The following is a 25,160-nucleotide window of genomic DNA, read 5'->3' as shown; positions in this document are numbered from 1 at the left end:
CCGCCGTGCTGCATGTGATCTCGCCTAATGAAGGGGGGGACCCAACGAACCGTAGGGAGAGATTTTTGCTGTCGCAAAAAATGCAAGATTTGACATCAGTAGCAGAGATATGATTGCTGTATCAAACCACCGGAACAGTCCTGCCAAGACGGTCGATGAGGCGCAACTGGCCGGCGATATTTGTGTTGTGAATTTGGAGGTCCTCAAGGTCATGGAGCAATTCACCCTGTTTGTCCTTCGATAATCGTAATTGAGAAGCAATGGATGCCATTTCGTTTGCTTGACAAACAACAAAACCGAGTTGCTCTACGTCAAGAATATTCGCACTCATGTTCCTCGTGAGAATTCGGTCACATTCGAGTAATGCCTTATGGAACCTGTATCTCAATTGACGCTGACTGAACCTTTGTGCAGGGACAAGCCAATGGCTCCGTGCGTATCGGCCAATTCCGAAGAGAAGCAACAGCCCAGGAGTAATTCCCAGGCTGGCAAAGACGAGCTCTTGACTGCGCAACAACTGATCAATGCCTGACAAAGCAACCTCCAGGTCAACCTTCGCCTTTTGGAGCTGAATCAACAAGGCACGGACAAGCTTTCCCCGAACAATTCGACGAAGTGGAGTCTTCATTTCTCGCTCGTAGACCTCGAGTACGGGTGTAACATCGCCCTGACGAACTGCAGCTTGCACGGCGTTCACATCGACATCACCAGAAAACTGTGTGTCGCGCACAAAATCAACCACCATGCGTTCCAAGCTTTCCATGTCGCTGTACAAACTGCGAGTTTTCAGTAACGCAATCCTCGGCGAGTCATTGGACAAGCGAATTGTCTGAAGCATGCTCTGGAACGGTTTATACACCCAATTCTTCCATAAATCGTAGACTGTCGACACACATGAGGTAGCCCATGCAAGCAAGGTCTCCCGAGAACGCATTACGGTTGTCGCAACCGCCCAACCGCCTATTAGTGAACTGACAATCGCAGGCCAAGCACGCTCTAACGCAGAAGGAGTTTCATATTTCGAGGATGCTTGGTAGGCGGACGAGGGCTTCTCCGCACAGTCCAATATATCCCGCAGTCGAGATGCAAGATTTGTGTCTGGTTGACTTCCTTCCGTTTCCGTGCTTTGCAGAATGGCAGCAAGACTGCCAATCCAATGCTCAACGTCAGATACTAAATTCACTTGTTCTATCTTGTTTGCATTTAAACCCGGCAAATGATATGCGCTACGAAGCGCTTTTGGTTTTAATAAAGCGCAAAGCGATCCGATTTTAGTGACGTTTTCTCGCTGAAGATTAGTGAGGGTCGTTATCTTCTCTTGCAATTCTCGCTGTAACAGGGAGTTTATGCTGAGATTCGAGAGGATAATTGCAAACGATTCATGTCCAGACGGTTCCATCATATTTGGAAAAAAGAGTTTTCGAACAAAAGCAGAGAAAGAAGATTTACCTTTTCTCAAGTTTCGTGATTCTCTTAAGCCAATAGTGACTCGACGAGGAAGCGTCGCGACAAAGTAATTTAAACGGGTCCACCAAGAAGAATTAACACTGTTCCAATAAAATATACGTTCAGAAATGTCGAGATTTTCGTTGAGCAGTCGCTCAAGCGCAAAAACATGAATTATAACCGTGCTACGACCCAGCACTATCCAATATTCCGGAAGTTCGCGATGAGGAGTGTCGGATACCACCTCCGACAACAAGGAACGTAATCTATTTAGTTCATGAAAACATTTGTCCGGGTCCTCGAGCAATTGGTACAGCTCAACTACGCGTTTATCCAACAGACTTGGCTCATTTGACGTTTCCGCTGAGATTTGAGCACCTAAGTTGTCAAACTGAGTGTAATAATAACCAATTTGCTTTCTATACACGTTCATTGGCCTTTCTGAGACTAAATGAACGGATTAATAGCTTGCGAAAGGTAAGCTGAACTGGGACGCTCGCTCGACACGCTTCCTTGGGATTAGTCTCAAAGAATAAAGTTTCGGCTAAGCGAACAGTGACGTACGAAGAAACAGAAATTCATACAGGAAAAACGAAAACATGCAGGCCAGTCATCACTGGTCGAAAAGTGTGTAGAGAGAGTCCAGCTCCTCTGGAGAAACACAGAGTTCAAGAATTTCAGCGCTCAAAGTGGAAACTTCTTTTGCACTTCGTTGGAAAGACATGTACTCCAAGTCTCCGTACGTGCAGCTAGCAACGGCAGCTACATAGCGTTGAAGCAACCCGTGTCCCGAATTGACGAGGCGTGTAGATAAATCGCTTGGAGCAACGAGATATGTAATTCGCAGAAGATTCACGAGGTTCTGGGCATATGACTCTGTAGGTTGGAATCCTTGCTGAATAAGTTGCAAATACCAGCAAGTTGCCAATGCAAAGCTTGGAACAAGTGGCGAACATGCTTGAAGAACATCGAGGCCTATGGGCTTCGTCTGTTTGTAGAAGTGCAGCAGCAATTGAAGCACCATGTCATGAATAGAAAGGAACTCCTACTTGTGTAAGCGTTTGTGCACATAAAATAGAACTGGTATAGGGGCAAACGAAATGCCTACTTACCAGGTGATTTTTAGCGGCACGCTTCTCGTCTGCCAAAATCCGAGACAGCGTGGAGAAAATGCCATAGACGAGACGTTGGTCGTTTTCTGGGGGGTTAACTAACGGCACGCATGCTATGGCAGAAGGCTTTATTGAGCTCATCAAAATGCGCAAGCCTAGTTTTATGACATGTGTTGGTTGCTGAAAATCAATACAACGTTCAAAAAGCATCGGCGATACTTGGGATTGCAGTTGTGTATTGGATGTTAATGCACTGCTATTGTACAAGCAAGTACACAGGAAATTAATGCACCTCTCAAAGGCAACCTGATGTACTTCTTTCTCCCGCACAAGAGTGCATGCACAATCGTTTGCCAGCGAAGGGATTTTTGATTGCAAAATGTTTTCGACCATGTCAGGCTCCATAGTCATGATCGCAAGTGAAAGCGTTAATATTGTACCGGCAGCACTCCAGTAACTTTTTTTAAGCGCGACGACAAAAATCTCCTCAATAAGTTGAATTAAAGACTGCACATATGTGTTTACAGTGTCGAAGGCTACAGGATCGTATATAAGCTTCGTAAGCATGCTTACGCGAGCCTGACCCTCCTCATCTTCTAGCGCTGAAAGTTCAGTTAGGAGGCCACCGTATATCTCGCCAAGTCCGCGGGACACGAGCCAGATTCCGTTTTGCTGTTCGAGTTGCACGAGCTGTTCACATAGCAAGTCTATCGTAGCCTCATGTTGGGGGTCATCGTTTTGACGGGGAACAGAACTACTAGATTTTCCGACACCCTCTTGGACGCTAAGTTTGCGCTTTTTCTTTTTCTTTGTTGCACTTGCATTGACTGCTACCTTGATTTGTTCTGGTAAAGGATCCCAGTCATCAACGTTGGAATGAAATGCTGCCGCCGGGTCCTGGAAGATGTCCGTGGATGTGTTTTTCTGAGTATTAGACTCGTTCTTTCCTTGTTGATTCAGTTTCTGTAGCTTTTTTAAGTTGAGAGTTGCGTCCTGAGCTTCCTTCTCAAAGAAACAAGACTCTGTCTTTACACGCTCGATTTCCTGCTCCAGGTTTCGAATTTTGCTCTGATATTCTTCTTGCACAGATTTTACGTGTGCATTTAATGCTTCGATCGTTCGATTGTGTTGCTCGGATTGCTTTTGTAGATTAGAACGCAGTATGGAATTCTCGCCTGACCGAATAAGCAACTGTTTTTCCAATTCCTGCACCTTAAACGACTGTTTATCAGACACAGACGCAGGTTGGAACGGGAGCTCTTCAATTGAGTCAATGGATTCACGTGCATGATTTTGTTTTTGTACTTGTGATTGAGCCTGCTGCTCAAGTTCGTCCAGGTCAATTCCTTCAAACAATTCTTCTGATTCTGAATCAATATCCACATCCATTGCAGTTATCCTGTGTTTGTATATGTTCAAAAATCACCCAGGTTTTATGTCTTTATCGTGTCTGACAAACAGAATAGCAAAACTTTTATACGACCCAAATCCTTTTCAAAGTCCCTCATGAACAGAATTCGTAGAAAACAGACCAGCTGTTTGATTGAACACTTAATTTTCGGTGCAAACACACAAAGTAAAAGAGCAATCCGTTTGAATGGAGTAAGAAGGAAGACACAGTCAATGCCAACTATATGATAAAGACGTAGTTCTCTGGTTCCTACAAAGGTTTCAAACACTATCTACACACCAAATTTATATACGTTTCACTGTAAACGTATTAATGGATTGCCTAGCCCATTCGTCCCGCCAGCATTAACCAGGCCCGCTGTATGAAAACCGTTTACGGAGACGTAGTGATCCTCGCTATAAGCGTTTACGATTATTTACGTAGATCCTTATTTGGATACCGGTAAACCGGTAACCTAAAAAGCCAGGGTACATATTTCCGACCACCGAAAGACCAACTCCTCATATTTAGCGAACTGTAGCAAATCGGAATGCAACGCTAAAAAATACCTTATTTGACCACGCTACACCAAAACCTTGTAGCTGCTATTGCAACTTCGAACAAATCTCTTACCTCTGTAATAAGTTTGTACGTCTTAAGTAGATACTCTTTCATTGACAATTGCTAACAAAAACAGGGAATATACAAGTTCCGAAGACCACACATTCACCAGAGGTACTTTTTACGACAGCACTGTTCATTCCAAATTGAAGCCTTGATTGCTACCTGCTTGGACTAATCGTTAACATTTTTAATTCTTCGTCGATGGCTACGAAATCTTATGACTATCTTATAAAACTCCTTCTCATTGGAGATTCTGGCGTCGGAAAGTCGTGTCTACTGCTGCGATTTTCTGAGGACTCTTTTACGCCTTCATTCATTACGACTATTGGCATCGACTTCAAGATTCGTACTATTGAACTCGATGGAAAGCGCATCAAGCTCCAAATTTGGGACACTGCTGGCCAAGAACGATTCCGGACAATCACTACGGGTATGTCGGTTCATAAAAGGCAAACTGCTATGTATAAACATCCGCTAGTGGATGCCTTGCCAGATTTTTCTTGTCGTTGTGCATATGCTAATCTTACAGCGTATTATCGAGGCGCCATGGGTATCCTGCTTTTGTATGATGTGACAGACGAAAAGTCTTTTGAAAGTATGTCAATGCACCTACGAGGACCTACACAGGGGCTTGTGCAGGGATATACGTAGGGGTGTGTAAATGCATTTGCACATCCTTCTTCTCTTGTTTTCAACACCCCATTTCTTTAAGCAGCCGCTAACCTTTTAGACATTCGCACTTGGTTCAGTAATGTCGAACAACATGCTAGCGAGAATGTCTTCAAGATCCTTATTGGAAACAAATGTGATTGCGAAGAACAAAGAGTATGTTGTATATCGCTTGTTGGTAACCGCTAACCCCAAAACAGCAAGTAACGTATGAGCAAGGACAGGCTCTCGCTGAAGAACTTGGTATAAAGTTCCTGGAAGCCAGTGCCAAGACGAACGTTAACGTCGATGAGGCGTTTTTTACATTAGCTCGTGAAATTAAGAAGCAAAAAATTGACGCAGAGCAAGAAAGTTCCGCCCAAGCGTCCAACATCGATTTAAGCTCTAGTCGCAACAGCAAGCGCTGCTGCTAAACGATTGGTAAGCGAACAATGCTTCTTTTAACTACTCTATGTTCGCCATTTTCTTTACTTTTGTCATTTCGCGCCTTGCATGTGGCTTCTGAGATTGGACTGTTGTAAGCCATGACTGTGCTGTTCTTCTCGTGTCCCTGCTTGAATTTACGATTCTCTTACGCAGGTAAACGCACTATCGGCGATGTGTTTGATATGCATTTTCTGGAACCAAGAATGAAGTTAAAAGAAAAGCATCTCACTCGCCATGTCCAATTTCGTTTCTGACGCGCTCAACGTTTCTTTCACACGCACGCACACTCACTCACTCACACACACATACAAACACACATTCTCTCTCTCGTCTTTCGCGCTTGTCTAATATCCAATGTTTGACTATTCATCTTTGCTATCTTGCACACACGACTCTACGTACCGTCTACGGTAAGGCGACACGTTACCGTTATGGTGCTTACCCGGAGTGCTTTTAGGTAGCTTTTGTTGCTTGTGAATGGCCTTTCTTGGTGAGTTTCCTTTCATTTGAGTCTTGAAACCGTAGTCACCGCACATAGGGTCCCCCTAGGTAACAGTAGTTCTGCGATTGCCATTGTCATAGACAATGACCACGGAACTCCAACCAGTAACTTGGTCTCTTAGTTGTAGAGATGGATAAGAAGAGCCCTGAAGCCACCAAGCACCCATTTCCCCGCTTTCAGGTTTGGTGTTGTGGTCCTCACGACCATTGCTACTTCATTGTCACCTTATCACGCTCCACTGAACTCCACTAACCTTAACCTTAATTCCACGCTATATGCGAAAACGTCGCCGCCAGAAATCCTGTCCTCTACCAACACCGTACAATGTCAAGTCAAGTAACGTATCAATCCACCCGTGGTGGTTCCTCCAATTTCTCCTTTGAGGATGCTGTCGTACGTGTATTCACGAAAATCTTCCGCTCCGGAGTTTTTCCTTTCCTGTAGTCGCATTCTAATGTTTTCCGTAAATAGTTGAAGGGTTTGGCCAACGATGGCGGTTTGTTCATTCCCTCTGAGATTCCCAAGCTCCCCGAAGGTTGGAAGGAGAAATGGAGCAGCTTGAGTTTTCCCGAGCTTGCTTACGAGATCATGTCTCTTTACATTCCTCGCAGCGAGATTTCTGCTGAAGAGTTGAAGGACTTGGCCGCTCGTTCTTACGCTACCTTCCGTCACCCCGAGACTACTCCCTTGAAGAAGTTGAACAACGGAATCAACGTTCTTGAATTGTTCCACGGTCCTACTTTTGCCTTCAAGGATGTTGCCTTGCAATTCCTCGGCAACCTGTTCGAGTTCTTCCTCACCCGTAAGAATGGTGACAAGCCTGAGGAGGAGCGTGATCACTTGACTGTTGTTGGTGCTACTAGTGGAGACACTGGCAGTGCTGCCATTTACGGTCTCCGTGGCAAGAAGGATGTTTCTGTCTTTATTTTGTTCCCCGAGGGTCGTGTCTCTCCTGTTCAAGAGGCTCAAATGACCACTGTCACTGATCCTAACGTTCACTGTGTCACCGTTGCTGGTGTCTTTGACGATTGCCAAGACTTGGTTAAGCAAGTCTTCGGTGATGCTGAGTTCAACCGCAAGCACCACGTTGGTGCCGTGAACAGCATCAACTGGGCCCGTATTTTGGCTCAGATCACCTACTACTTCTACGCTTACCTCTCTCTTTACAAGCAAAACAAGGACGTTAAGGTCCGTTTCGTTGTTCCTACTGGTAACTTTGGTGACATCTTGGCCGGTTACTACGCTAAGGAAATGGGCTTGCCCACTGAAAAGTTGGTGATTGCCACTAACGAAAACGATATTCTTGACCGTTTCTTCCACACTGGTCGCTACGAGAAGGCCGATACCAGCAAGGGTCCCGTCACCGGTCCCGTGTGCGCTAAGGAGACTTACTCTCCTGCTATGGACATTCTCGTTTCTTCCAACTTTGAACGTTATCTCTGGTATTTGGCCCGTCAACAAGTTGCTCCTAACCACACTGACTCCGAGGCCTGCGAGATTTTGGCTAAGTGGATGAACGAGTTTAAGACCAACGGTAGTGTCGCCGTTCGTCCTGAAGTTTTGGATGCTGCTCGTAAAGACTTTGTCAGTGAGCGTGTCGACAATGAGACCACCATCGCCACTATCAAGAAGGTTTACGAGACTGACAAGTACGTCTTGGACCCTCACACCGCCGTTGGTGTTGAAGCTACGACTCGTCGTATGAAGGAGGCCGGTGCCGAAGGCACCACTTTTGTGTCTTTGTCCACTGCCCATCCTGCCAAATTTGACGCTGCCGTCAACTTGGCTCTTTCCTCTTTTGAGGGTTACAACTTTGAGACACAAGTTATGCCCCGTGAGTTCCATGGTTTGAAGGATGCTGAGCGTCGTGTCATTTTCTCTGGTGCTCCCAGAATTGAAGTTATCAAGCAGATTGTTGAGATTAACTTGGAGCGTGAAAAGAAGATGACTGTTTAAGCACAAGAAAATTCCCCATTGCTTTTTACAAGCTAAGAACTGTAACAACCACATAGAAATTTTTTTGACACAATCAATACATGTTTTTTGAATGAGCACTTAGGGTTTATCCGCAAGCCGTGTTAGTATAATGCGAGTGTAATTGCAGTGTGTTGGACTGGAAAAGGTTGGGTCGCGTGTGGGTAATATACGCCAGGGACTTTTAAGGGCCCTTTACCATTTTTCTTTGCTGCCCATGACCTGCTTCAAGCCTTCTACTCGTTTTCCACTCGTAGTTTGTATTCATCAACCTGTTTGAAATATTCTCTTAGCTTTTGCATATGTTCTTGCATAAGTTTCTGGCTCTTTGGATCATCATCAGCAGAACCGTTTTCAGGATCAGCAACAGCCTCCTCCTCGGAAGTTGAGTCGGACTCCTTTTTTGTTGGTCGTTTCCGTTTTGTAACTTTTCGTTCGGTGCTTGTACGCTTTCTCCGGCGCCCTCGAGACTTGTATCTTCCGGATTCCTCGTACTCACTGAACTCCTCCGAATTAGATGAGACCCCTGAGGATATGTCCGCATTGTCAGAATCTGATGCTACAGCTCCCTTAACGTATAAAGGCTTTGGCTTCCTCCGTTTCCGTTGAGACACGCGTCTAGGCTTGGGAAGAAGTTGTTCCAGCTGTTCAGTTGACATTTGATAGTAGTCATTAGATGTAGTATGCCGAGAGGATAAAACTTGATTGGAAAGCGCCGCAGCGGCAACACCGGAAAAGAGAATGGAGGATGATCCAGACGATGTATCGGATGAAGGAGACGAAAGAGGTTTGGGCGATTGCTTGGGAGATGGCGTAGAAGCTTGTAAAGGTACATGTAGCGGAGGTGAGGACGGCAATAAAGGCGTTGTAGGAGAAGACAAAACAAGAGGTGAGCCACCTGGTAAAGAAAATCTTTGCTGGTTTCTTACAGGAGAAGGCGTCCGCACTTCATCGTTTTCATTCAGAAGAGGTAAATCGGGAACTTGTTTCTCTTTACGAATTGGCGTTGAAGCTGATAACGGCAATTCCACATGAAAGCTATGTCCCGGCATTCGGACAACACAAAAACCGTAAACGTTTCAGAATGCCACTAGAAAATTGACAAATAGGTAAGCGCTTTAAGGAAGTAACACATACCTTTTCGTTTGAAAAGGTAATCCTTCAAATAATCGAAAATCAAGGGAATTCAATTTTTTGGTGTTGTGCGTGCGTATTGACAATGTTCACGGACACACGCACATGCAACAACAGACTGGGTAAAGCATTATACATGCCCATTGTTGGACGCTGCAAAGACCTTTTCACATAAAAAATAAACGAGATTTTCGCCTGGTGGTGTAAAATTGCAATCCACCGTGCTCTCCTTGTTCCAGTTGGAATTTGCCCCGTAACCAAACAACGTCTATTTTTAACACGTATTCATATATTGAATAGCGTCTTTCTCTATTCACGACAACCCCATGATATCTGCGTTATCGTATATTTTTGGAGGTTGCTGCTCGACAGCATACACACTTGAAGCAATCGTTCGGGAAGCGCCCAATAGTGGAGTGTTACTGACCTTTGCCCAATTCTTGTTCATTGGTGTAGAAGGCTTCCTATACCATTGCATTGTCAATCCAAAAGCATTGGTGCGCCCAAAGGTCCCTGTAACCCGCTGGTTGATTATTGTCTTCTTTTTCTTCCTCATTAATGTTCTGAACAATGTCGCTCTTGCATACGATATTTCGGTTCCCGTACACATCATTTTGAGAAGTAGCGGTCCTATTACAACAATGGCGTTTGGAGCAGCACTTTTGCACAAACGCTACAACGTGAAGCAAGTGGTTAGCGTTTGTACACTCACGCTCGGCATAATTATAGCGACGCTGGGAAACGCTCAGAATGTTCGACTTCAAGTATCGTCTGTGACACATTTTGCCATTGGAGTTGGCTTGCTTGTTGTAACACAGTTCATGGGTGCTTTCATGGGACTTTTGCTGGAGAAAACATATGCACGTTACAAGTCTGATTGGCGGGAAAGTTTGTATTATACCCACGCATTCGGAATACCTTTCTTTTTTCCATTATGGGGAAAGATCAAGGAACAATGGGTCGGATTGCTTACTGTCTCCCAAACGCAAGAACCGATCATTGGACTTCCAAGAGGTGTTTTCTTCCTGCTCCTCAACACCCTTGCTCAGTATGTTTGTGTACGCGGGGTAAATGGTTTGGGCGCTAAACAGTCTGCGCTCGCTGTATCGATCGTACTCAACATCCGTAAATTCGCAAGCCTAATTCTAAGCATCCTTATTTTCAAGAACGAGCTTGGACCGGCAGTTCTGTTCGGTGCCTTTTTGGTCTTTGGATCGAGCGCCGTTTATGCTACCGCTTCAACGAAGAAACAGAAACTAGAATCGAAAAAAGAATAGTCATGTCCTTGATACTGACTGTTATAGTCTCCCTATTCCTTATGCAGAGGAACTAAACCCACACGCCATGGTCCTATCTTTCTTGCAGAAGCAGGATAAAGTTTATTTGTTACCTTCAGTGTTTCTTGCAATAAGCAAAATAATGGTTTAGGCAGCACGATATCCATCCAATCATCTCCCTCAAAGTGAAGATCTTTCGCCTCTCTGCGGAACATAAGTTTCATCACGGGTAGTTTGGTCGAAGAAGATAGAGCAGAACACGGTTTAAATAATGAAATGTTGAGGTACGGTGTCATACACCATACCCAAAGCTTTTTATCTCCGGATAAAATAACAAATTTATGCACGGAGTATTGTTTCCGTAAGGATAATAACGTTGACGAAAATATAACAAGGGGAGGATAGTTCAGGTTAAGCAGTTTAATAGCAAACTTATGGACACGAATACTTGCCGGCGGATCATTTTCTTCAATACCACCAACTTCTTCACCGCAATTATAACAAAGAGCAATTTTGTTCTTCACAATTCCATTAGCAAACGGCATTTCATCTTCGAGTTTAAGAGGATTCACCTTTTTAATATTAGCATATGTAGACCACAAAAGTGCGAAGCAAACTTCAGTAAGAAAAAAGAAACATGTTATCTCTCCATAACCGGGCACGGCTTTAGCTTTAGACGACTCGACCTTTGTGGAGGAAGCGAGCATGCACAGTCTTAACCCATTGCTGCCTCAGCATCAAGGGTACGATGTCGTGAAACACTCGTTCGCTTTTGGGTTTATGTATCCCATGATGCAGTGGGGAAAGTGCACCATGATTTCTTTTAAACCCAGTTTGTAAAACAGACTTCTTACCAAAACATCCTTTGCACACCAAAATAACTTACCAAGCAATCTGAGTGAATTGATAAATAAGAAACAGAACAGAATCCCTGACCACTAGCAGGAGCAAATGTAGGAAGAAAAGGATTTGCCGAAACAACAGCTGGCGTCTCCGTATGACACGCCCAGCAATCAATAAATTCTTGCCAATTTGAAGCAGGTAAGTTTTTCCAAGAAGACACTGTAGCCAATTTAGAATTGCATTTCCTACAGATTATAGTTGTCGGTAAACTCTCGTTTAGCTCATCAGCTTCCAAGGGTATGAAACCTTCCGATCTTTCACCCTGTAGCAATGAGCACGGCAGCGTCAGCATTGTGCAGTCAGGCCTTTCGGCAACGCTGACTGGCGTCTGCTCCGGTACATCTATGGGCAATTCGAATGGCAAGTCCGCGGCTTTCCTTGGATTCCACCCGTTCTCCAAGACTTTTGGAGGAAGAAAGACATTTATGCGACCCACATTAACCAAGTGTTCCGACAGCATCCCTCTTCGGTCAAAAGATACTGCAATCACAATCTGGCGAGACGCGACGTGAATACTGGTCCGAAAAGCAGCAGTTCGTGACGCCAGGAAAAGTTACGGGGCTCCGTTACGGTTCGTTAACCGACTTGTGTTACCTAGTTAAGCGCCTGATGCAACAACACGTATCGGGGAATTGGTGCAATTCCGACAAAAGAAGAAGAAATTCTCGCATTCCGAGATTGCGAGACAGTTCGGCGGTCACCATACTGCTCATACACACAGCATTACCGTCGCGGCCCGTTGCAAATAAAAATGCATTTCAGATCGTTGCCACAAGTCCTATGAAACCATTGTACTGTGACCAATAGACAGAACGAACATGAACGTTCGCGTTGGGAGAGGAAAGGAGGAGAATTGACTAGAATTGCTTTATACTCGAAACTCGCGCGTCAGGTAACAGTGCATGATTGTCTTCTGGATGGTACGTTTGTTACCTCCGTTACCTCTGATATAAGGTTAGGAAGTTTCCAGCACCTTCTTTGGAGGTGTGGTGAAAATTAAAAAGAGACCACGCGAATGCTGGGCATCCTTCTACCAAATAAAACTCTTTGGAGGCTATTAGTCACTAGTGCTCAAATCTTGTGTACGACTATACGAGACAAGTATCCAACTTGTGTCAAGACTGTTTTATTCGTCTAGAAGCTTCATTGTCTGAAGACTTTTTTATTTCTACGAAGAAGGGAAATTTTTGCGGTTTTATCGGTTTAACGCGTCTTTCGTAAAGCCAATTACCCAATTAGATCAAAAGTAAGAGACATAACGTACTGTGTCATAGGAACTTTGTGCTTCTAAACACCGTCACAAACATATTTTATTTGAGGAAAATTTTCGAGTCTTATTACCGCTCATTTTTATCTCAATTACCACTGGCATAATCTTTCGTTCTTCCCTTGGTTTAAAAGAACGTTTTCACATTAAGACTTTCTGATAAAATGGTCAAAGATACGAAACTTTACGATACTTTGGGCGTTAGCCCCTCTGCTACTCCCTCTGAGCTGAAAAAGGCATACCGTAAATTGGCTCTTAAATATCATCCTGATAAGAACCCCAATGCCGGTGACAAGTTCAAGGAAATTAGCCGTGCCTACGAGATCTTGTCGGACGAGGACAAGCGTTCCGTTTACGACAGATTCGGTGAAGAAGGTCTCCAAGGCGGTGGAGCCGAGGGTGGCATGTCTGCTGACGATCTCTTTGCTTCCTTCTTTGGAGGCGGAATGTTCGGCGGTGGAGCACCCCGTGGTCCTCGTCGTGGAAAGGATCTCCTTCACCCCCTTAAGGTCTCTCTTGAGGATCTCTACCGTGGTAAGACTTCCAAGCTTGCTCTTCAGAAGCGTGTCATCTGTCCCAAGTGTGAGGGACGTGGTGGCAAGGAAGGTGCTGTCCGCAAATGTGCCTCTTGTAACGGTAGCGGTGTGAAGTTTGTCACCCGTGCCATGGGTCCTATGATCCAACGTATGCAGATGACTTGTGATGAGTGTAACGGTGAAGGTGAAATCATCAAGGATAGCGACCGCTGCCCTCAGTGTCATGGTGCTAAGACTATTTCGGAGCGTAAGGTTCTGAGCGTTCACATCGAGAAGGGTATGACCAATGGTCAAAAGATCGTCTTCAAGCAGGAGGGCGAGCAAGCTCCCGGCATCATCCCCGGTGATGTTATTTTCGTCATTGAGGAGAAGGAGCATCCCCGTTTCAAGCGTCGTGGTGACCATCTTTTCTACGATGCTCATATTGATCTGCTTACAGCTTTGGCCGGAGGTCAAATTGCCATTGAGCATCTTGACGAACGCTGGCTCACTGTTCCCATTTTGCCTGGCGAGTGCATCAAGCCTGACGAGTTGAAGGTTATTCCCGGTCAAGGTATGCTCTCTTACCGTCACCACGAGCCAGGAAATCTTTACATTCGCTTCCATATTGATTTCCCTGAGCCCAACTTTGCTACTCCCGAGCAACTTGCTCTTCTCGAGAAGGTTCTTCCCCCTCGTAAGGTCCAGACTCCTCCCAGTAACGCTGTTGTTGACGAATGTGTGTTGGCCACTCCTGATGCTCAAGAGCAAGCTCGTTTGGACAACGGTGATTACGGCAGCTCTGGTATGGACGAGGATGAGGAGGCCGGCGGTCACCCCGGTGTTCAATGCGCACAGCAGTAAGCTCATACGTGTCTGTTTTAAAAAAAAGCGACCTTTTGCATCCTGTTTTGATCGACATCTCCAATCTTGTGTTGGACGAGGGTTCAAAGCGGTCACTTACCTTACGCCATTGTCCGCTGCATGATCTTGATTGAGCCAATTCATTACTAAATTATCAATCGCTCCTTTTACAGCCGCTCTGTGAACTCTTGTCGTGGTCCGCTCGTTTTTATTTACGCTTCGAGGATTCAAAGTAAATACTTGCCTTCAACGCTCAAGGCTTTGACTTGCAAGGGATTCGTTTGGCTGTATTTCCACAAGTATCTGGTCAGTACTTATACCTCCCTGCGTTGGGGCGCCCAATGTGTACTAAAAAACGGTGTTTTATATTGTTTTTCTATAATTGGAGATATATCTGTGTTCTCTTCATTTACATTTTTCTTTCATTGACTATGCCTACGGTGGAAGGATTTCCTCAAGCATTATTTGTTCTTTTCTTAGGTCTGGTAGTTTAATGATCACATTTTGCGTGTGTGTAAAAAAGGAAGAAGGGGCGGAGGCAAGTCGGGTTTGGGAGAAATGAATCACATTGCATCAAAAGAAAAGGTTGGTGAGCTGTGGGTTCTTAGCCGTGAGTAATTTGCTTAATGAGGCCATTCTCGGTGATGTGAATGTTAATACGTTCTGGTCTGTAGTCTTTCGTGACCATTGCCCCCGGTGAAATGATTCTGTGATATGGAGGAAGTTCAGGAATACTGTTCACCGGTTGTCCCTGAAATTGTGACAAGAGCTCGTCGACCTTGTTCGTCTTACAATGAACGTATACAGGTCTTGGTGTGATCGCCCGAAGAAACCGGTCAACAATGTCAAGGTGAATGGGGATTCGGATGGGAAGCTGAGCAGGCTTGCTTTTCGCGACAGGTGTAAATCCTAGGTCGACCAAATCGTTTTCTTCACTTAAAACGTATTCAAACTGCCGAAAGAAATCAGTGTTAGTGAGAGTCTGTGGGTCTTCCGTCTTGTCAAATGACCAAGTGGGTTTTTCGACAAGCTTTACCACGCCAGTCATGCAGCTATAGACATCGCTGTGAACGGAAACTGTGTAATTTAATAGTTAGAAGAAAATGAACTCGTGTTTTAACGTACTGTTGTCTGATGTTTTCTCAAGACCGTAGAGCTGTTGGAGAGCCGAAGCACCGGGATAGTTCTGATATGAAATAAAGAGCATACCAAGGCTCATGCAAGCACTTGCGATAAATCCTAGACGTATAGACAGGAGGAACAGTTTCAGTTTCTTAACTCTGCGAGATTTAGATTGGGCTTTGTTGCGGACCCATGTGACACCCATAGCAGCGACCACCGTCAAGTAAGGAAGAACGTAGATGATGAATCGCCACTCCTTGTGTTTTAAAGCCGAGTAGAATGAGACATAAATCAAGGAATACAATAAAGGCATGAGCGCACCGGGAACAACCTTGGCCGCAAGAACGATAAGTGGAATCGCAAATGGGTGCATAAGCAGCCAAGGGATACGTAGGAAGTACGTGTACCAAGGAGAAGTACCCCAATCTGAGGACTTTCCGGCAATTACATTGAACACGAAAGCCTGTCCTTCTGGCCAGTTCCATTCTTGCCAAAACCAAGAGTCAACCATAACGGTAGCGAACAAGGCAAGCAAAAAGGTAACAAGACAAACCCTAATAGTTTTCCAAAAAAGTATGCGGCCACTCAAGAACAGCATTCCAGTTGCGACAACGAGTAATAAGGCAACTTCCGAACGCACGATAACAGCCGTAGCAACGAGAACGGCTAAAGCTTTATAGTAGCGATGAGACAAAATTAGCGCAAATGAAATGTTCGTAGTGATTAAGGCATACACATTTGCTAATGGTCTTGACATGTAGTAAACGAGATGAAACTGCGTCGCCAATAAAAGTAAAAAGTAAGAAGCCGTTTTTTTGCCATACCGTTGATCGACATAAGTAGCCAAATAATTCAAACTAGACCAGCTACAAAAACCAATTGTCAAACGTACAGCAATGATTGGAGTAAGGATCTGGGTCGGGAACCATGACAAGATAGCAATAACAAGACTAGGGATAAAAGAGCGTTTTACGGGACCGGGAAAGCTAAAATGGTCATACTGAGAGATGAGTATTCAGACGAGTGAGACTTTTTATCTTACATTGGTTAAATCGACTCCATAATGTTGGATGTCGTGAATTGCTTGGATAGAGAATGACTCTTCAACCTTCGTGTATGGAACCACGTAGGCATACACAAGTACTATACCCAAAAGAAGGGTACTGTACAGCTTCATTGTTAGAAGCAAGCCAAAAATGAACACTATCCGTTAGTCGTGTTTGTGTTAAAAAGCCGTGTGGATATATACACTTTTTGCTCCACCGAAAGCTAAGGTGAAGCAAAGTTCCGCATTACATAAAACCCGTTAAACTGTGACCAATTATGTGTCATTAGCCGCTGTACGTTGTTTCAGTTGAGGAGACATTGCGTGAGGAATTTGGTTTGGATTTTTTGTGTTGAGGGTGAAAGAATTTGTCATAGAATGAGAGAGTTTACGAAATGATTAATGCTTCAGACTTTTGTTCGTATTTGAAGGTACAGTAAAGACAGTTAGGAATATTAAAAGCAAGGGTAATAATAAAACTGAGTTCACTTTTACTGACCTTGTTCGTCACGTCGTGAGCCGGCCATATTGTTTCGACTGCTAATAACCATACAAATGCATAGCGAAATTCCTTAATATACTAACTACTTGACTAAAATAAGTTATAGTCCTGTTTTTTTGTTAATCTAGGGAGAATGTGCTATGTGTGACGATGCAGACTCGAACTCGTCCATAGTCCTTATTGATGACAACAAAACTCTATACCGCTCGGCCACAACAACAGTAAAACGAATTTCTCCACAATTGCCAACTACCTCTGGCTCGCTTTCCCCAACCACAACAATTCCTGTTACCGCACTCGAACACGATTTTACGCAACGTTCGTGTACGCATTGTCATCATCGTTCATTCACAAAAAGACAGTAGAGAGAGTTTTTCCACTTTTCATGTCCCCATGCCAACACTGTCTGCATTTGTGCGAGGATTGAGAGGAGCCTCCGTATCGTGGGGTCGCAGCAGCGTTGCTGTGTCGTACAAGATTACACGCGGTTTTCGAACGAGGTATGACTAAACAATACACTTGCTTGAATTGTTTTTTGATTGACAATAACTGTGTTACTAACAAACCTCAAGTTCACCATGTCTCGCTACTTTAAAGGAGATTGAACAGCGTCTAAAATCTATTAAAAACATTGAGAAGATTACTATGACTATTAAAACAGTCGCACAGACAAAACTGAGCAGGGCTCAACGATCAATGATTGCTGCCCGAAAGTATTCTTCGGTTTCTCGTGAAGTATTCCAATCTGCAGAAACAAAAGTGCCCGAACAGGGAAAAACCTTGGTCATTGTGTGTTCGAGTGACAAAGGTTTATGTGGTGGTATTCATTCAAATCTTTCTCGAAACGTCCGAAGCCTGTTCTATGAGATGGAATTGGAAGAAGAACAGTCTGCTACAGCTGATGGCGATAACCCCAGCAAAAACGCATCAGATATGGAATTGTGCGTTATTGGAGACAAGGTCCGTTCCCAGCTCATGCGGTTTGTCCCCGAAGCCTTTCACCTAACATTTGCTCAAATTGGCCGCTCAGTCCCTACGTATGAAGAAGCTTTGGCCCTGACCAACATCCTCATGGCGAACGCCGCCAGTTACGAACGCTTTCTAGTCATCTACAATTCTTTCAGATCGGCTGTTTCTTACTCTACCACACGTTCGTCTCTACCCACAAAAGAGACAATGATCAAGTCACCCCAGTTGGCGGCGTTTGAGTACGAAGACGACGTGCTCGAACCACTCATGGAATTTGCTCTAGCCAACGAACTGTATGCAGCTCTGGTGGAGGGACACTGCAGCGAAATGTCATCGCGTCGCAACGCTATGGAGAACGCTAGTAAAAACGCCGGCGACATGATCAGTCGGTTCTCCACACTGTACAATCGCCAACGCCAGGCCTCTATTACGAACGAGCTGATTGATATTGTCACTGGAGCCAACGCCCTTCAGTAATGCGGGAGAGGCTCGCTGAACACACACTCGAAGACAACAGTCTTTCTCCCTCTTTCTCTCTCGATTCTCCAACCCATTGCACCCAACCAACCAACCAACCTCTCCTTCACCCCACCGGCATCAATGCCATTGTTTCTTCGTTTCGTTTTTCGTCGTCTATGAACGAGAATGCTCTTTGTTTACATGAATGGATGATACTTTCAATGGACATTGCTTTCGTATAAGAGCCATAAGCACGTAGATCCCCCGCAATACGTGTGCATGACCCCTCACACGCGAGAGCTTATCTCCGCTGTGCGTATTTTAATTGGTAGTCTTTTTCCCGCTTAAAAAGCAAGATATGGGGCTCGGGCACGTGTACTTCGTACATCTCCCAACCAAGACTCTGCACGTGTTAGCTTAATTCGTATCACGCGCAGAAAAGGTGCCTCTGGCTATGACGTATGTCCGCGGTGAAACCGTGGATCGAACGAGGCTGGCCAAAAAGCAAAAGCAAGGCTTCGACGGATCGACACGACGTACCTGTGTGATACCGAGTCCTCTCCATTCTTCTTCTTTTAGGATACGAAGAGTACCGGTTTCTGGGTTGAAATAGTCTCTAGGAATAACCTTGAGCATCGCCTTAGGAAGCATTACATGGCGGTACTCAAACTCGTCGTCTGCATAACTGAGCCTGTTAGCGAAAAGACAGTGACTTTGAACTACATACCGAGGAGAATAGTGAATTTGATCTATAAATTCCTCCAGACGAGCTCGTTCGGACGCAGTTAGGAGGCGTGGAGGGTCACTTCTTGACATGGGGTTGTGTTTGTGGGAAGGAAGGTATGTTGCCGTGTCCCAGCCAAGCGGTTCGCTGTTCTTGGCTCTCGAGACAACCGCGTGGCCGCGACTAGAAAACTCGCGAAACAAAAACTAACGAGACAATATGCTTTACTGCTTCTTATTGGCTGAGATATCGTTCAAGATAACGGCTCCTCCAGAAGACTTTTTATCTAAGCGACATTTATGTCGCTTAGTTTCGCACTGAATTATAGCTTATTTGGGATAAGAAAATCACGTTCAATACTTTAAATTCAAAACACTACCACCAAAAAACCGTATTCAACACTCCCATCATTCCGGGTCTACAACACCAACGCTACTCCACCACGAAACGCGACACACAAAAGGCTGTCTTGGGTTGTTATAGTCAGCAGCAATGCAGCAAGACGACGGTTTTCAAGAAACCGTTTTTTATGAATGGATGAATAGAATATCTAAACTTCGAGACAAAAAGTAATTCCAGAGGAAATTGGGTGGTTAACTTTTGTTGATTGGTAGTAGCTGGCTGGACGAGTGGATAACTCACCGCCAAGCACTATACATAATCACTGCTTGTCATTCCTATTTTTATTTTGTTAGTTTTGTTTGTGCTAGTTTGCTAACATTTTGACTGCGAACAGAAAACGACCCATTGACTACATCTTTGAACAAGTGCCTTCAAAAGATGATTATCCAGACTACTACCAAATCATTCAGCACCCCATCTCGCTAGAGATGATGCGTGAAAAAGCGAAAAAAGGCGTCTACAGGTCATTAGCAGATCCGCTAGACGATCTCGCTTTGATGGTCAAAAACGCAAAACACTACAACATGCCGGGAAGCTATGTTTATGTGTGTGCAGAATACATCGAGAAAGCTGCTCTTGACTTTCAACGGGAATGGCTTGACATGTCTCAAAGGGCCCTGGCTAGCGAAACGTTAAAACAACCTATTTTAACAGTGCTTCATGCGTTAAAGGAGTTCAAACACAAGGATGGGCACTTAATTGCAGCTGCATTTCTTGAACTTCCTGATCAATACACGTATCCTGATTACTACCAAACTATTCTGCAACCCATTTCACTCAGAATCATAGAAACAAAACTTGCAACGGGTCAGTACACATCTTTTGCTGATGTTCGTCGTGACATTGATCTTATGGTTAATAATGCGAAAACGTACAATCAACCAGGAAGTCTCATTTATAATGATGCTTTAAGTCTGCATGAAGTTGCGATGTCATTAATTACCCAAATGGAGGCTGCAACAGTAGCGTCAGCACGAAACTCTCCATTTGCATTGGCTTCCAAGCCAGTTGGGAAATTTTCTCAGTCTCCCGTTGCTTCAGACAGTTTTATTTCTGCGCAACAGCAGCACCTCTTGATGTCGCCGGAGGAGAAACCTACTCCTACACACTCGCTATTTTTCCAAGACACGGTATCACAAGCCTTATCGTCGTCGTCCGCGTCTTCTCCTCTTCCGTCTGCCCTTCTGTCGTTGAAACAGGCCAACCGTCAAGCTTTGGCTGTCACATCGGCTATGCCTTCCCTTTACAAAAGCAATTCCTCTTCCACCTTAACACAACAGTCCTTATCCTTTCCTTCCGTTCCCACGTCATCGGACTCGCCATCCTTACTTGCCATTGATCTTTGTTCTCCAACACATTTGTCTCTTTCACACCCTCTTCGACTTCGTATTCCGCAGCCGTTGCATAATGCAGCCGAGGTTTCAACTATCTCGCTTCATCAGCAGCACTACTTTCTGTATCTTGTATTACTTTTGAATCCTGTTTTACTCCTTAAACCTTACAATGTCAGCGTGATGCTGAATGGCAGACAGCTGAGTCCTAGTGTGTCTTCTCCTGCGGCAGCTCTGTACGTCGGTGACTCCGGTTTAGGGGACGAGCCCATCAAGTCTTGCTACGAAATACGTTTGTCGATAGGTTTGAATTGTTTAGAGGTCATTTTATCTACAGGAAACCCCAATGACCCCGCCTATGCATTGACAGCAGATAGTAATTCCGGAAAAAAAGAACGTTTTGTGCTGTTAGCATCTGTACAGCCATAGGTGTACTCGTCTTGAAACGTTTATATATATCCCAGATACGGTCGACTTTGAAAATTTAGTCAACAAAACAATAATAAATTTTCTAACAAACAATTATTCTACAGGTTTTTCTCCAAAGGAAGATATCACTTGCTCTAGAGTACATGTGGATAAGCGCTCTACCTCGTGCAGCGGAAGATCACCTTTCCACGCTTTTGTTCGGTTCAGCCAGCGTCGCCAAACAAGTGTCCGTCGTTCCCGCAGGTATTTTGTCCGTTCATCGACCCACATGTTGAAAGAATTTATGTAAACATTCTCCGTTTCCGGTTCAAAAAAGATGGTGTATGTTTTCGGCGAAAAGAACAGCTGGAGATTTGACTTGCAAAACTGTTCATTTAGCAAAGCGCAAACCTGGCCTGTTTCGCGCCCAAGCATATATCCATACTGGGAAATTTTTTGCAGGGAACTGCGCAGAAAGGGCATACGCACTTGGATAAAGTCAACGCCTTCTGTGATTAATGAAATCGCATAACTATCCACGTAGTATGTGAAAGCCTTACTCGGTGCCGCAAACTCGTGTTGAGTTGTATCCCCCGGCAAAAGTTGTTGGATGCATAGCTTTTTCTGTAGCGGATACCAGCGCATATTGTAAAGCTTGCTTTCGGGTGCAACGATGGCTTCTACGCAGTTCCGGTAGATCATTTGTTCCCGATATGTGGCAGAGGAGTTTGCGCCATCTGACTCGAAAAGAAGCAGTAGCTGACCAAGTTTTGGATCCAATAGCACTTCATGGATTCGATAACAAATAATTTTCATGATTCTCTCAAGTGAGCTCAGCGTGCAGCAATCTTCATTATTGAACGATTGTAAATATTTTTGGATACTGCTTGCATCCATTGAGCCTTTTAGGAAAGCAATGCAATTCGCCAGAACGTCTTCGTATGTTTTATTAGGTTGTGTTTTTTTCTGTAATGCTAGCTTTACACGATAAAGACGATCATAGCATACTGATATTAGCCGGAAAAGGAGATACATAATGGAGTTTCCAAAGAAGTTGTAACCCATTAAGTTTTTAGAGAAAGAATCTTGTTCGTAACTAGCTTGAACGTTTCCTTCTGGAGCACGAACATTAGGACCATTGTTTTTTTCTGGTGTATTTCGCTGAACAGTTTCCTTTGTCTCTTGTACTGGTTGAGACTCGGGTGGTTCAGACGGAGTGTTTTCTGAGAGATTGGTTTTAGGGCTAATAATTTTACTCAGTCCGTCACGGTGATGTTCAACAGATTCAATGGCCTCTGAATTAAGTTCATTTTCAAGAGCTTCTCGTGGCAATGGAATTCCGAAAAATTGAGATAAAAGCGCTTTCAGGACCGCACTAATCCGGCCCTTATCTGCATAGGAATAAAATGATGAAGATGAAAGGTGAGCATCGCAAAGTTTTAAGACGTCTAGAAAGATAAAATGGTCATCAAGGATTTGCGTAAATTGGAAACCAGGAACAGCACCATCTATACGCTGTTTCTGTCGTTGATAGTGGTCGTCAATTTCCTTTATGAGTCGCCTTGCTGATAGGTTTCTTCGATCTGCACCTTCTATTTCACAAAACCGAATATTCATTGCAGGTTTATAATTATTCCGCTCAACCTGTCCCCAAACGCGTTTCCATTCACGTCTATGGCGAGTCCATTCATTGTGTTTCTCTTTTAGCCGACGAATAACGACGAGGGCGTTCGTCGGGGGGTTTTTAAGAACGGCAGAATATACTTGCATGTAACACTCCTGGCCGTATAGTTTTTTTAATGCGGATTTGACAACGAAACTTCGTTTATTTAGTTCTGTTTCGCCATCCATGTCTGCTTTTGGAGATTTGATACCAGCTAGTCGACTCAGAATACCAATAGTTTCTTCAAATATTGTTATTGACCAATCGTACTCGCAACGCTCGTCCTCTACAAGCTGAAGCGCTTCCGCATACTGGTTCTCGTAGTGACTCGGCTTCGTGAGAAAGGCGGAGTAGTTTGTAACACAAAGGTAAGTGTCATTCAATACTTCGTTGCACAGACTATCGCGACCTGAACATATCTCACCTGACTGAGTATCTTCATTTTTCCGATAGGAGACACCAACACTTTCATATGTTTGCGCCTTCCAAACACGGTCTGGAACAGGGACGTTCTTGACTTTAATCGTGTCATTGTTCCAATGAATAAACCATGCAAACCAAGACGTTAAAGCTTCATTTTTCACCAATTTTGAGAATGAATTAAGTAATTCCGTTTTATCAATAAGCTTTTCCCTGAACATGTGCAGGAGTTCCAAGAACCGATGAAACAATACAATGTCACCCAAGTGCTTTCTTAATACAGAAAACACTGATACTTCTTCCTCTTGAGCAGCGAATTTTGAATAAGGTGCCATAGACACAAGTTTTGTATCATTTAACGAACACGGAGATTGAACATCGTTCACCGTACGGGCCAATTTGGACCGCTTAGCAATTGATCTCTCGATTTGTGCGGAAGGAGCTGGACGAGGACGACGCTCACGGTTTTGTGTCGTAGGCAGAGTAAAGTTACCGACTGGGGGTAGCCGACTGACATCCAGGTTGCTGGTTGAGATATCTTCGTTTGTCGAATTATCAGGCAAAAACAATTTAAACTCTTCTAATAAATCCGGAGCATCAACGAAAAGTTGGGAGACCTGCTGACGAACTTCTTGAAGGGTTTTTTGCTCCTTTTGGTATGTACGAAGAATACTTAAAAAGTTCAAGTATGTACCGGAGTTAGGGGGGAATCGAGCTTTCACTTTGTTCATGTAAGCGATTGCATAATTAAAGTCAACTTGAGGCTTTGGGGAAAAAGTAGAAGGCGATGATGGCGCTGGGCGAGGTGAGGCCGTTGAACCGGGGATGGTCCAGTTTGCCAGAGCCGGGGAAGAAGGAGGAAGGGAGGAGGAGCCAGGTGCAGCTAACGGTGGAGGTTGCGAAGTAGTCGAAGTAGCATTCGGTGTGGGTTGAGGAGCGGCTTGTTTGCCTTTGACACGATAACCAAGAGGCAGGAAATTATTAAAACCCTCAATTAAATGCGGGTAATCGTGAAACAAAGTCGATACCTGTTCTATTACCTCTGGTATAGTGATACTGTCATATGTTAGTATGTTTTCGTTTTTTATGAGCAAACCTTTGTGCTTTGAATTCCTTCATAATTGCAAGATACTGGTCGTAGACCTCCGGACGATCAGTAAACTGGTGCTTTACGAGTTCAAGGTATGATAAAGCATCTTTCACATTCAAAGGACGCGTTTCTGACTGCTGCGGGGCGGAATTCTGAACTGTAACATTGGAACCTGCGGTAGTAGGCGTTTTGGGCAATTCTCTTTGTCCGGCAATCATCGGAGAAGTTGTTTCATGTCCTTCAGTCGTTCTGTAACCTGCCTCAGCTGATATAACCGGTAGGGAAGCCCGTTCGCGTTCATTCGCAGATAACCTTGGTTTTTCTTCGTTCAGAGTATCATTACCGCCTTTATCAGCTAATCCATAGGCATTAGAACAAAATCATCAAAATTCCCGTACCCCAATTTTCGCTCTGAGTTTTCTCCGTCGACATAATACCGTCGAAATGAGTAAAAGTTTCAGAAAAATCGTTGATATGCGCAAACAAGGCCTTCGAATAACAATTGAACGGTAATAGAAACGCTGTGAACCATACACTCACTTGATTCTCAATTTCTTCCTTCCTTTAGGTTATGGGGTTTGGAGGGTTTGTTTGAGTATTACGAATTCCTTCATCTACAACAAAGACGTCATAGTTTTCACTTAACCTTAACCTTAACCAACAACACCCCGTATGTAATGAATTGAGTCCGTTATAGCCAGCTAATGTTACGTGCGCCTTGAATTGATTGTTATACTGTCCATTTTTTTGTGTGTTTTTTGCCTTTTTCTTTTTTTTTTTTTTTTTTTTTTTTTTTTCCGTATTTTTAATATGGAATTTTTTTTCTAAATTTTTGTGTGTATTTTTTTCCTTTTTTCTTGTTATCATTTTATAAGCAATAATTATTTGTTTAGGATTAACATTACCATTGTGAAACTCCGTC

General features: G+C 44.1%; 13 protein-coding genes across 13 annotated transcripts; 6 read left to right on the top strand and 7 right to left on the bottom strand.

The window, feature by feature from the left end:
• Positions 1-121: 121 nt before the first annotated feature.
• SJAG_00428 (hypothetical protein) lies at positions 122-1,879 on the bottom strand (the record flags this gene model as incomplete). The annotated part of the gene is made up of 1 exon (XM_002171672.1): positions 122-1,879. The coding sequence occupies one exon, from the start codon at positions 1,877-1,879 to the stop codon at positions 122-124; it is 1,758 nt and encodes a 585-aa protein (XP_002171708.1).
• Positions 1,880-2,059: 180 nt separating this feature from the next.
• SJAG_00429 (hypothetical protein) lies at positions 2,060-3,947 on the bottom strand (the record flags this gene model as incomplete). Its single annotated transcript, XM_002171673.1, has 2 exons — positions 2,060-2,491; positions 2,559-3,947. 2 exons carry the CDS (start codon positions 3,945-3,947, stop codon positions 2,060-2,062), a joined length of 1,821 nt encoding a protein of 606 aa, XP_002171709.1.
• An 826-nt stretch (positions 3,948-4,773) lies between these two features.
• SJAG_00430 (GTPase Ypt2) lies at positions 4,774-5,654 on the top strand (the record flags this gene model as incomplete). The annotated part of the gene is made up of 4 exons (XM_002171674.1): positions 4,774-5,002; positions 5,102-5,167; positions 5,303-5,397; positions 5,442-5,654. 4 exons carry the CDS (start codon positions 4,774-4,776, stop codon positions 5,652-5,654), a joined length of 603 nt encoding a protein of 200 aa, XP_002171710.1.
• Positions 5,655-6,438: 784 nt separating this feature from the next.
• On the top strand, positions 6,439-8,223 carry SJAG_00432 (threonine synthase). The gene is made up of 2 exons (XM_002171675.2): positions 6,439-6,562; positions 6,641-8,223. Exons 1-2 carry the CDS (start codon positions 6,494-6,496, stop codon positions 8,123-8,125), a joined length of 1,554 nt encoding a protein of 517 aa, XP_002171711.1. The 5' UTR covers positions 6,439-6,493; the 3' UTR covers positions 8,126-8,223.
• A 156-nt stretch (positions 8,224-8,379) lies between these two features.
• Positions 8,380-9,195, bottom strand: SJAG_00433 (hypothetical protein; the record flags this gene model as incomplete). Its single annotated transcript, XM_002171676.1, has 1 exon — positions 8,380-9,195. One exon carries the CDS (start codon positions 9,193-9,195, stop codon positions 8,380-8,382), a length of 816 nt encoding a protein of 271 aa, XP_002171712.1.
• Positions 9,196-9,399: 204 nt separating this feature from the next.
• Positions 9,400-11,644, top strand: SJAG_00434 (NST UDP-N-acetylglucosamine transporter). The gene has a single exon (XM_002171677.2). The coding sequence runs from the start codon at positions 9,604-9,606 to the stop codon at positions 10,552-10,554; it is 951 nt and encodes a 316-aa protein (XP_002171713.1). The 5' UTR covers positions 9,400-9,603; the 3' UTR covers positions 10,555-11,644.
• On the bottom strand, positions 10,587-11,917 carry SJAG_00435 (mRNA processing protein; the record flags this gene model as incomplete). The annotated part of the gene is made up of 2 exons (XM_002171678.1): positions 10,587-11,170; positions 11,491-11,917. The coding sequence occupies 2 exons, from the start codon at positions 11,915-11,917 to the stop codon at positions 10,587-10,589; spliced, it is 1,011 nt and encodes a 336-aa protein (XP_002171714.1).
• A 551-nt stretch (positions 11,918-12,468) lies between these two features.
• On the top strand, positions 12,469-14,632 carry SJAG_00436 (DNAJ domain-containing protein Mas5). The gene has a single exon (XM_002171679.2). The coding sequence runs from the start codon at positions 12,889-12,891 to the stop codon at positions 14,101-14,103; it is 1,215 nt and encodes a 404-aa protein (XP_002171715.1). The 5' UTR covers positions 12,469-12,888; the 3' UTR covers positions 14,104-14,632.
• On the bottom strand, positions 14,471-17,049 carry SJAG_00437 (hypothetical protein). The gene is made up of 3 exons (XM_002171680.2): positions 16,268-17,049; positions 15,229-16,225; positions 14,471-15,180 (listed from the first exon to the last, which is right to left on the bottom strand). Exons 1-3 carry the CDS (start codon positions 16,400-16,402, stop codon positions 14,708-14,710), a joined length of 1,605 nt encoding a protein of 534 aa, XP_002171716.2. The 5' UTR covers positions 16,403-17,049; the 3' UTR covers positions 14,471-14,707.
• A 6-nt stretch (positions 17,050-17,055) lies between these two features.
• Positions 17,056-18,428, top strand: SJAG_00438 (F1-ATPase gamma subunit). Its single transcript, XM_002171681.2, has 2 exons — positions 17,056-17,272; positions 17,345-18,428. Exons 1-2 carry the CDS (start codon positions 17,166-17,168, stop codon positions 18,216-18,218), a joined length of 981 nt encoding a protein of 326 aa, XP_002171717.1. The 5' UTR covers positions 17,056-17,165; the 3' UTR covers positions 18,219-18,428.
• SJAG_00439 (cyclin-dependent protein kinase regulatory subunit Suc1) lies at positions 18,302-19,149 on the bottom strand. The gene is made up of 3 exons (XM_002171682.2): positions 18,928-19,149; positions 18,741-18,885; positions 18,302-18,603 (listed from the first exon to the last, which is right to left on the bottom strand). The coding sequence occupies exons 1-3, from the start codon at positions 19,014-19,016 to the stop codon at positions 18,502-18,504; spliced, it is 336 nt and encodes a 111-aa protein (XP_002171718.1). The 5' UTR covers positions 19,017-19,149; the 3' UTR covers positions 18,302-18,501.
• Positions 19,150-19,416: 267 nt separating this feature from the next.
• SJAG_00440 (RSC complex subunit Rsc4) lies at positions 19,417-21,086 on the top strand (the record flags this gene model as incomplete). Its single annotated transcript, XM_002171683.1, has 2 exons — positions 19,417-19,493; positions 19,661-21,086. 2 exons carry the CDS (start codon positions 19,417-19,419, stop codon positions 21,084-21,086), a joined length of 1,503 nt encoding a protein of 500 aa, XP_002171719.1.
• A 14-nt stretch (positions 21,087-21,100) lies between these two features.
• On the bottom strand, positions 21,101-24,847 carry SJAG_00441 (SIN3 family co-repressor Pst3). The gene is made up of 3 exons (XM_002171684.2): positions 24,637-24,847; positions 24,245-24,593; positions 21,101-24,204 (listed from the first exon to the last, which is right to left on the bottom strand). Exons 1-3 carry the CDS (start codon positions 24,668-24,670, stop codon positions 21,180-21,182), a joined length of 3,408 nt encoding a protein of 1,135 aa, XP_002171720.1. The 5' UTR covers positions 24,671-24,847; the 3' UTR covers positions 21,101-21,179.
• Positions 24,848-25,160: the final 313 nt, after the last annotated feature.

This window comes from Schizosaccharomyces japonicus (genome assembly GCF_000149845.2).
Source record: "Schizosaccharomyces japonicus yFS275 unplaced genomic scaffold supercont5.1, whole genome shotgun sequence".
In the NCBI taxonomy this organism is placed as follows: domain Eukaryota; kingdom Fungi; phylum Ascomycota; class Schizosaccharomycetes; order Schizosaccharomycetales; family Schizosaccharomycetaceae; genus Schizosaccharomyces; species Schizosaccharomyces japonicus.
Note: the sequence above shows the minus strand (reverse complement) of the source record. Positions and strands in the feature narration are given on the sequence as shown.

Excerpts from the sequence above, each read along its gene's own strand:
- SJAG_00437 (XM_002171680.2), bottom strand. The coding sequence starts at position 16,402 with ATGAAGCTGTACAGTACCCTTCTTTTGGGTATAGTACTTGTGTATGCC. Across the intron at positions 16,226-16,267 it reads ATGGAGTCGATTTAACCAAT|TATGACCATTTTAGCTTTCC; the intron begins GTAAGATAAAAA and ends CTCATCTCTCAG. Across the intron at positions 15,181-15,228 it reads TGAGAAAACATCAGACAACA|TTTCCGTTCACAGCGATGTC; the intron begins GTACGTTAAAAC and ends TAAATTACACAG.
- SJAG_00438 (XM_002171681.2), top strand. The coding sequence starts at position 17,166 with ATGCCAACACTGTCTGCATTTGTGCGAGGATTGAGAGGAGCCTCCGTA. Across the intron at positions 17,273-17,344 it reads ACACGCGGTTTTCGAACGAG|TTCACCATGTCTCGCTACTT; the intron begins GTATGACTAAAC and ends ACAAACCTCAAG.
- SJAG_00439 (XM_002171682.2), bottom strand. The coding sequence starts at position 19,016 with ATGTCAAGAAGTGACCCTCCACGCCTCCTAACTGCGTCCGAACGAGCT. Across the intron at positions 18,886-18,927 it reads CAAATTCACTATTCTCCTCG|TTATGCAGACGACGAGTTTG; the intron begins GTATGTAGTTCA and ends TAACAGGCTCAG. Across the intron at positions 18,604-18,740 it reads GAGGACTCGGTATCACACAG|AGTCTTGGTTGGGAGATGTA; the intron begins GTACGTCGTGTC and ends TAACACGTGCAG.
- SJAG_00436 (XM_002171679.2), top strand. The coding sequence starts at position 12,889 with ATGGTCAAAGATACGAAACTTTACGATACTTTGGGCGTTAGCCCCTCT.
- SJAG_00441 (XM_002171684.2), bottom strand. The coding sequence starts at position 24,670 with ATGTCGACGGAGAAAACTCAGAGCGAAAATTGGG. Across the intron at positions 24,594-24,636 it reads AACTCAGAGCGAAAATTGGG|CTGATAAAGGCGGTAATGAT; the intron begins GTACGGGAATTT and ends CCTATGGATTAG. Across the intron at positions 24,205-24,244 it reads AAGGAATTCAAAGCACAAAG|TATCACTATACCAGAGGTAA; the intron begins GTTTGCTCATAA and ends AACATATGACAG.
- SJAG_00434 (XM_002171677.2), top strand. The coding sequence starts at position 9,604 with ATGATATCTGCGTTATCGTATATTTTTGGAGGTTGCTGCTCGACAGCA.
- SJAG_00432 (XM_002171675.2), top strand. The coding sequence starts at position 6,494 with ATGTCAAGTCAAGTAACGTATCAATCCACCCGTGGTGGTTCCTCCAAT. Across the intron at positions 6,563-6,640 it reads TCTCCTTTGAGGATGCTGTC|TTGAAGGGTTTGGCCAACGA; the intron begins GTACGTGTATTC and ends TTCCGTAAATAG.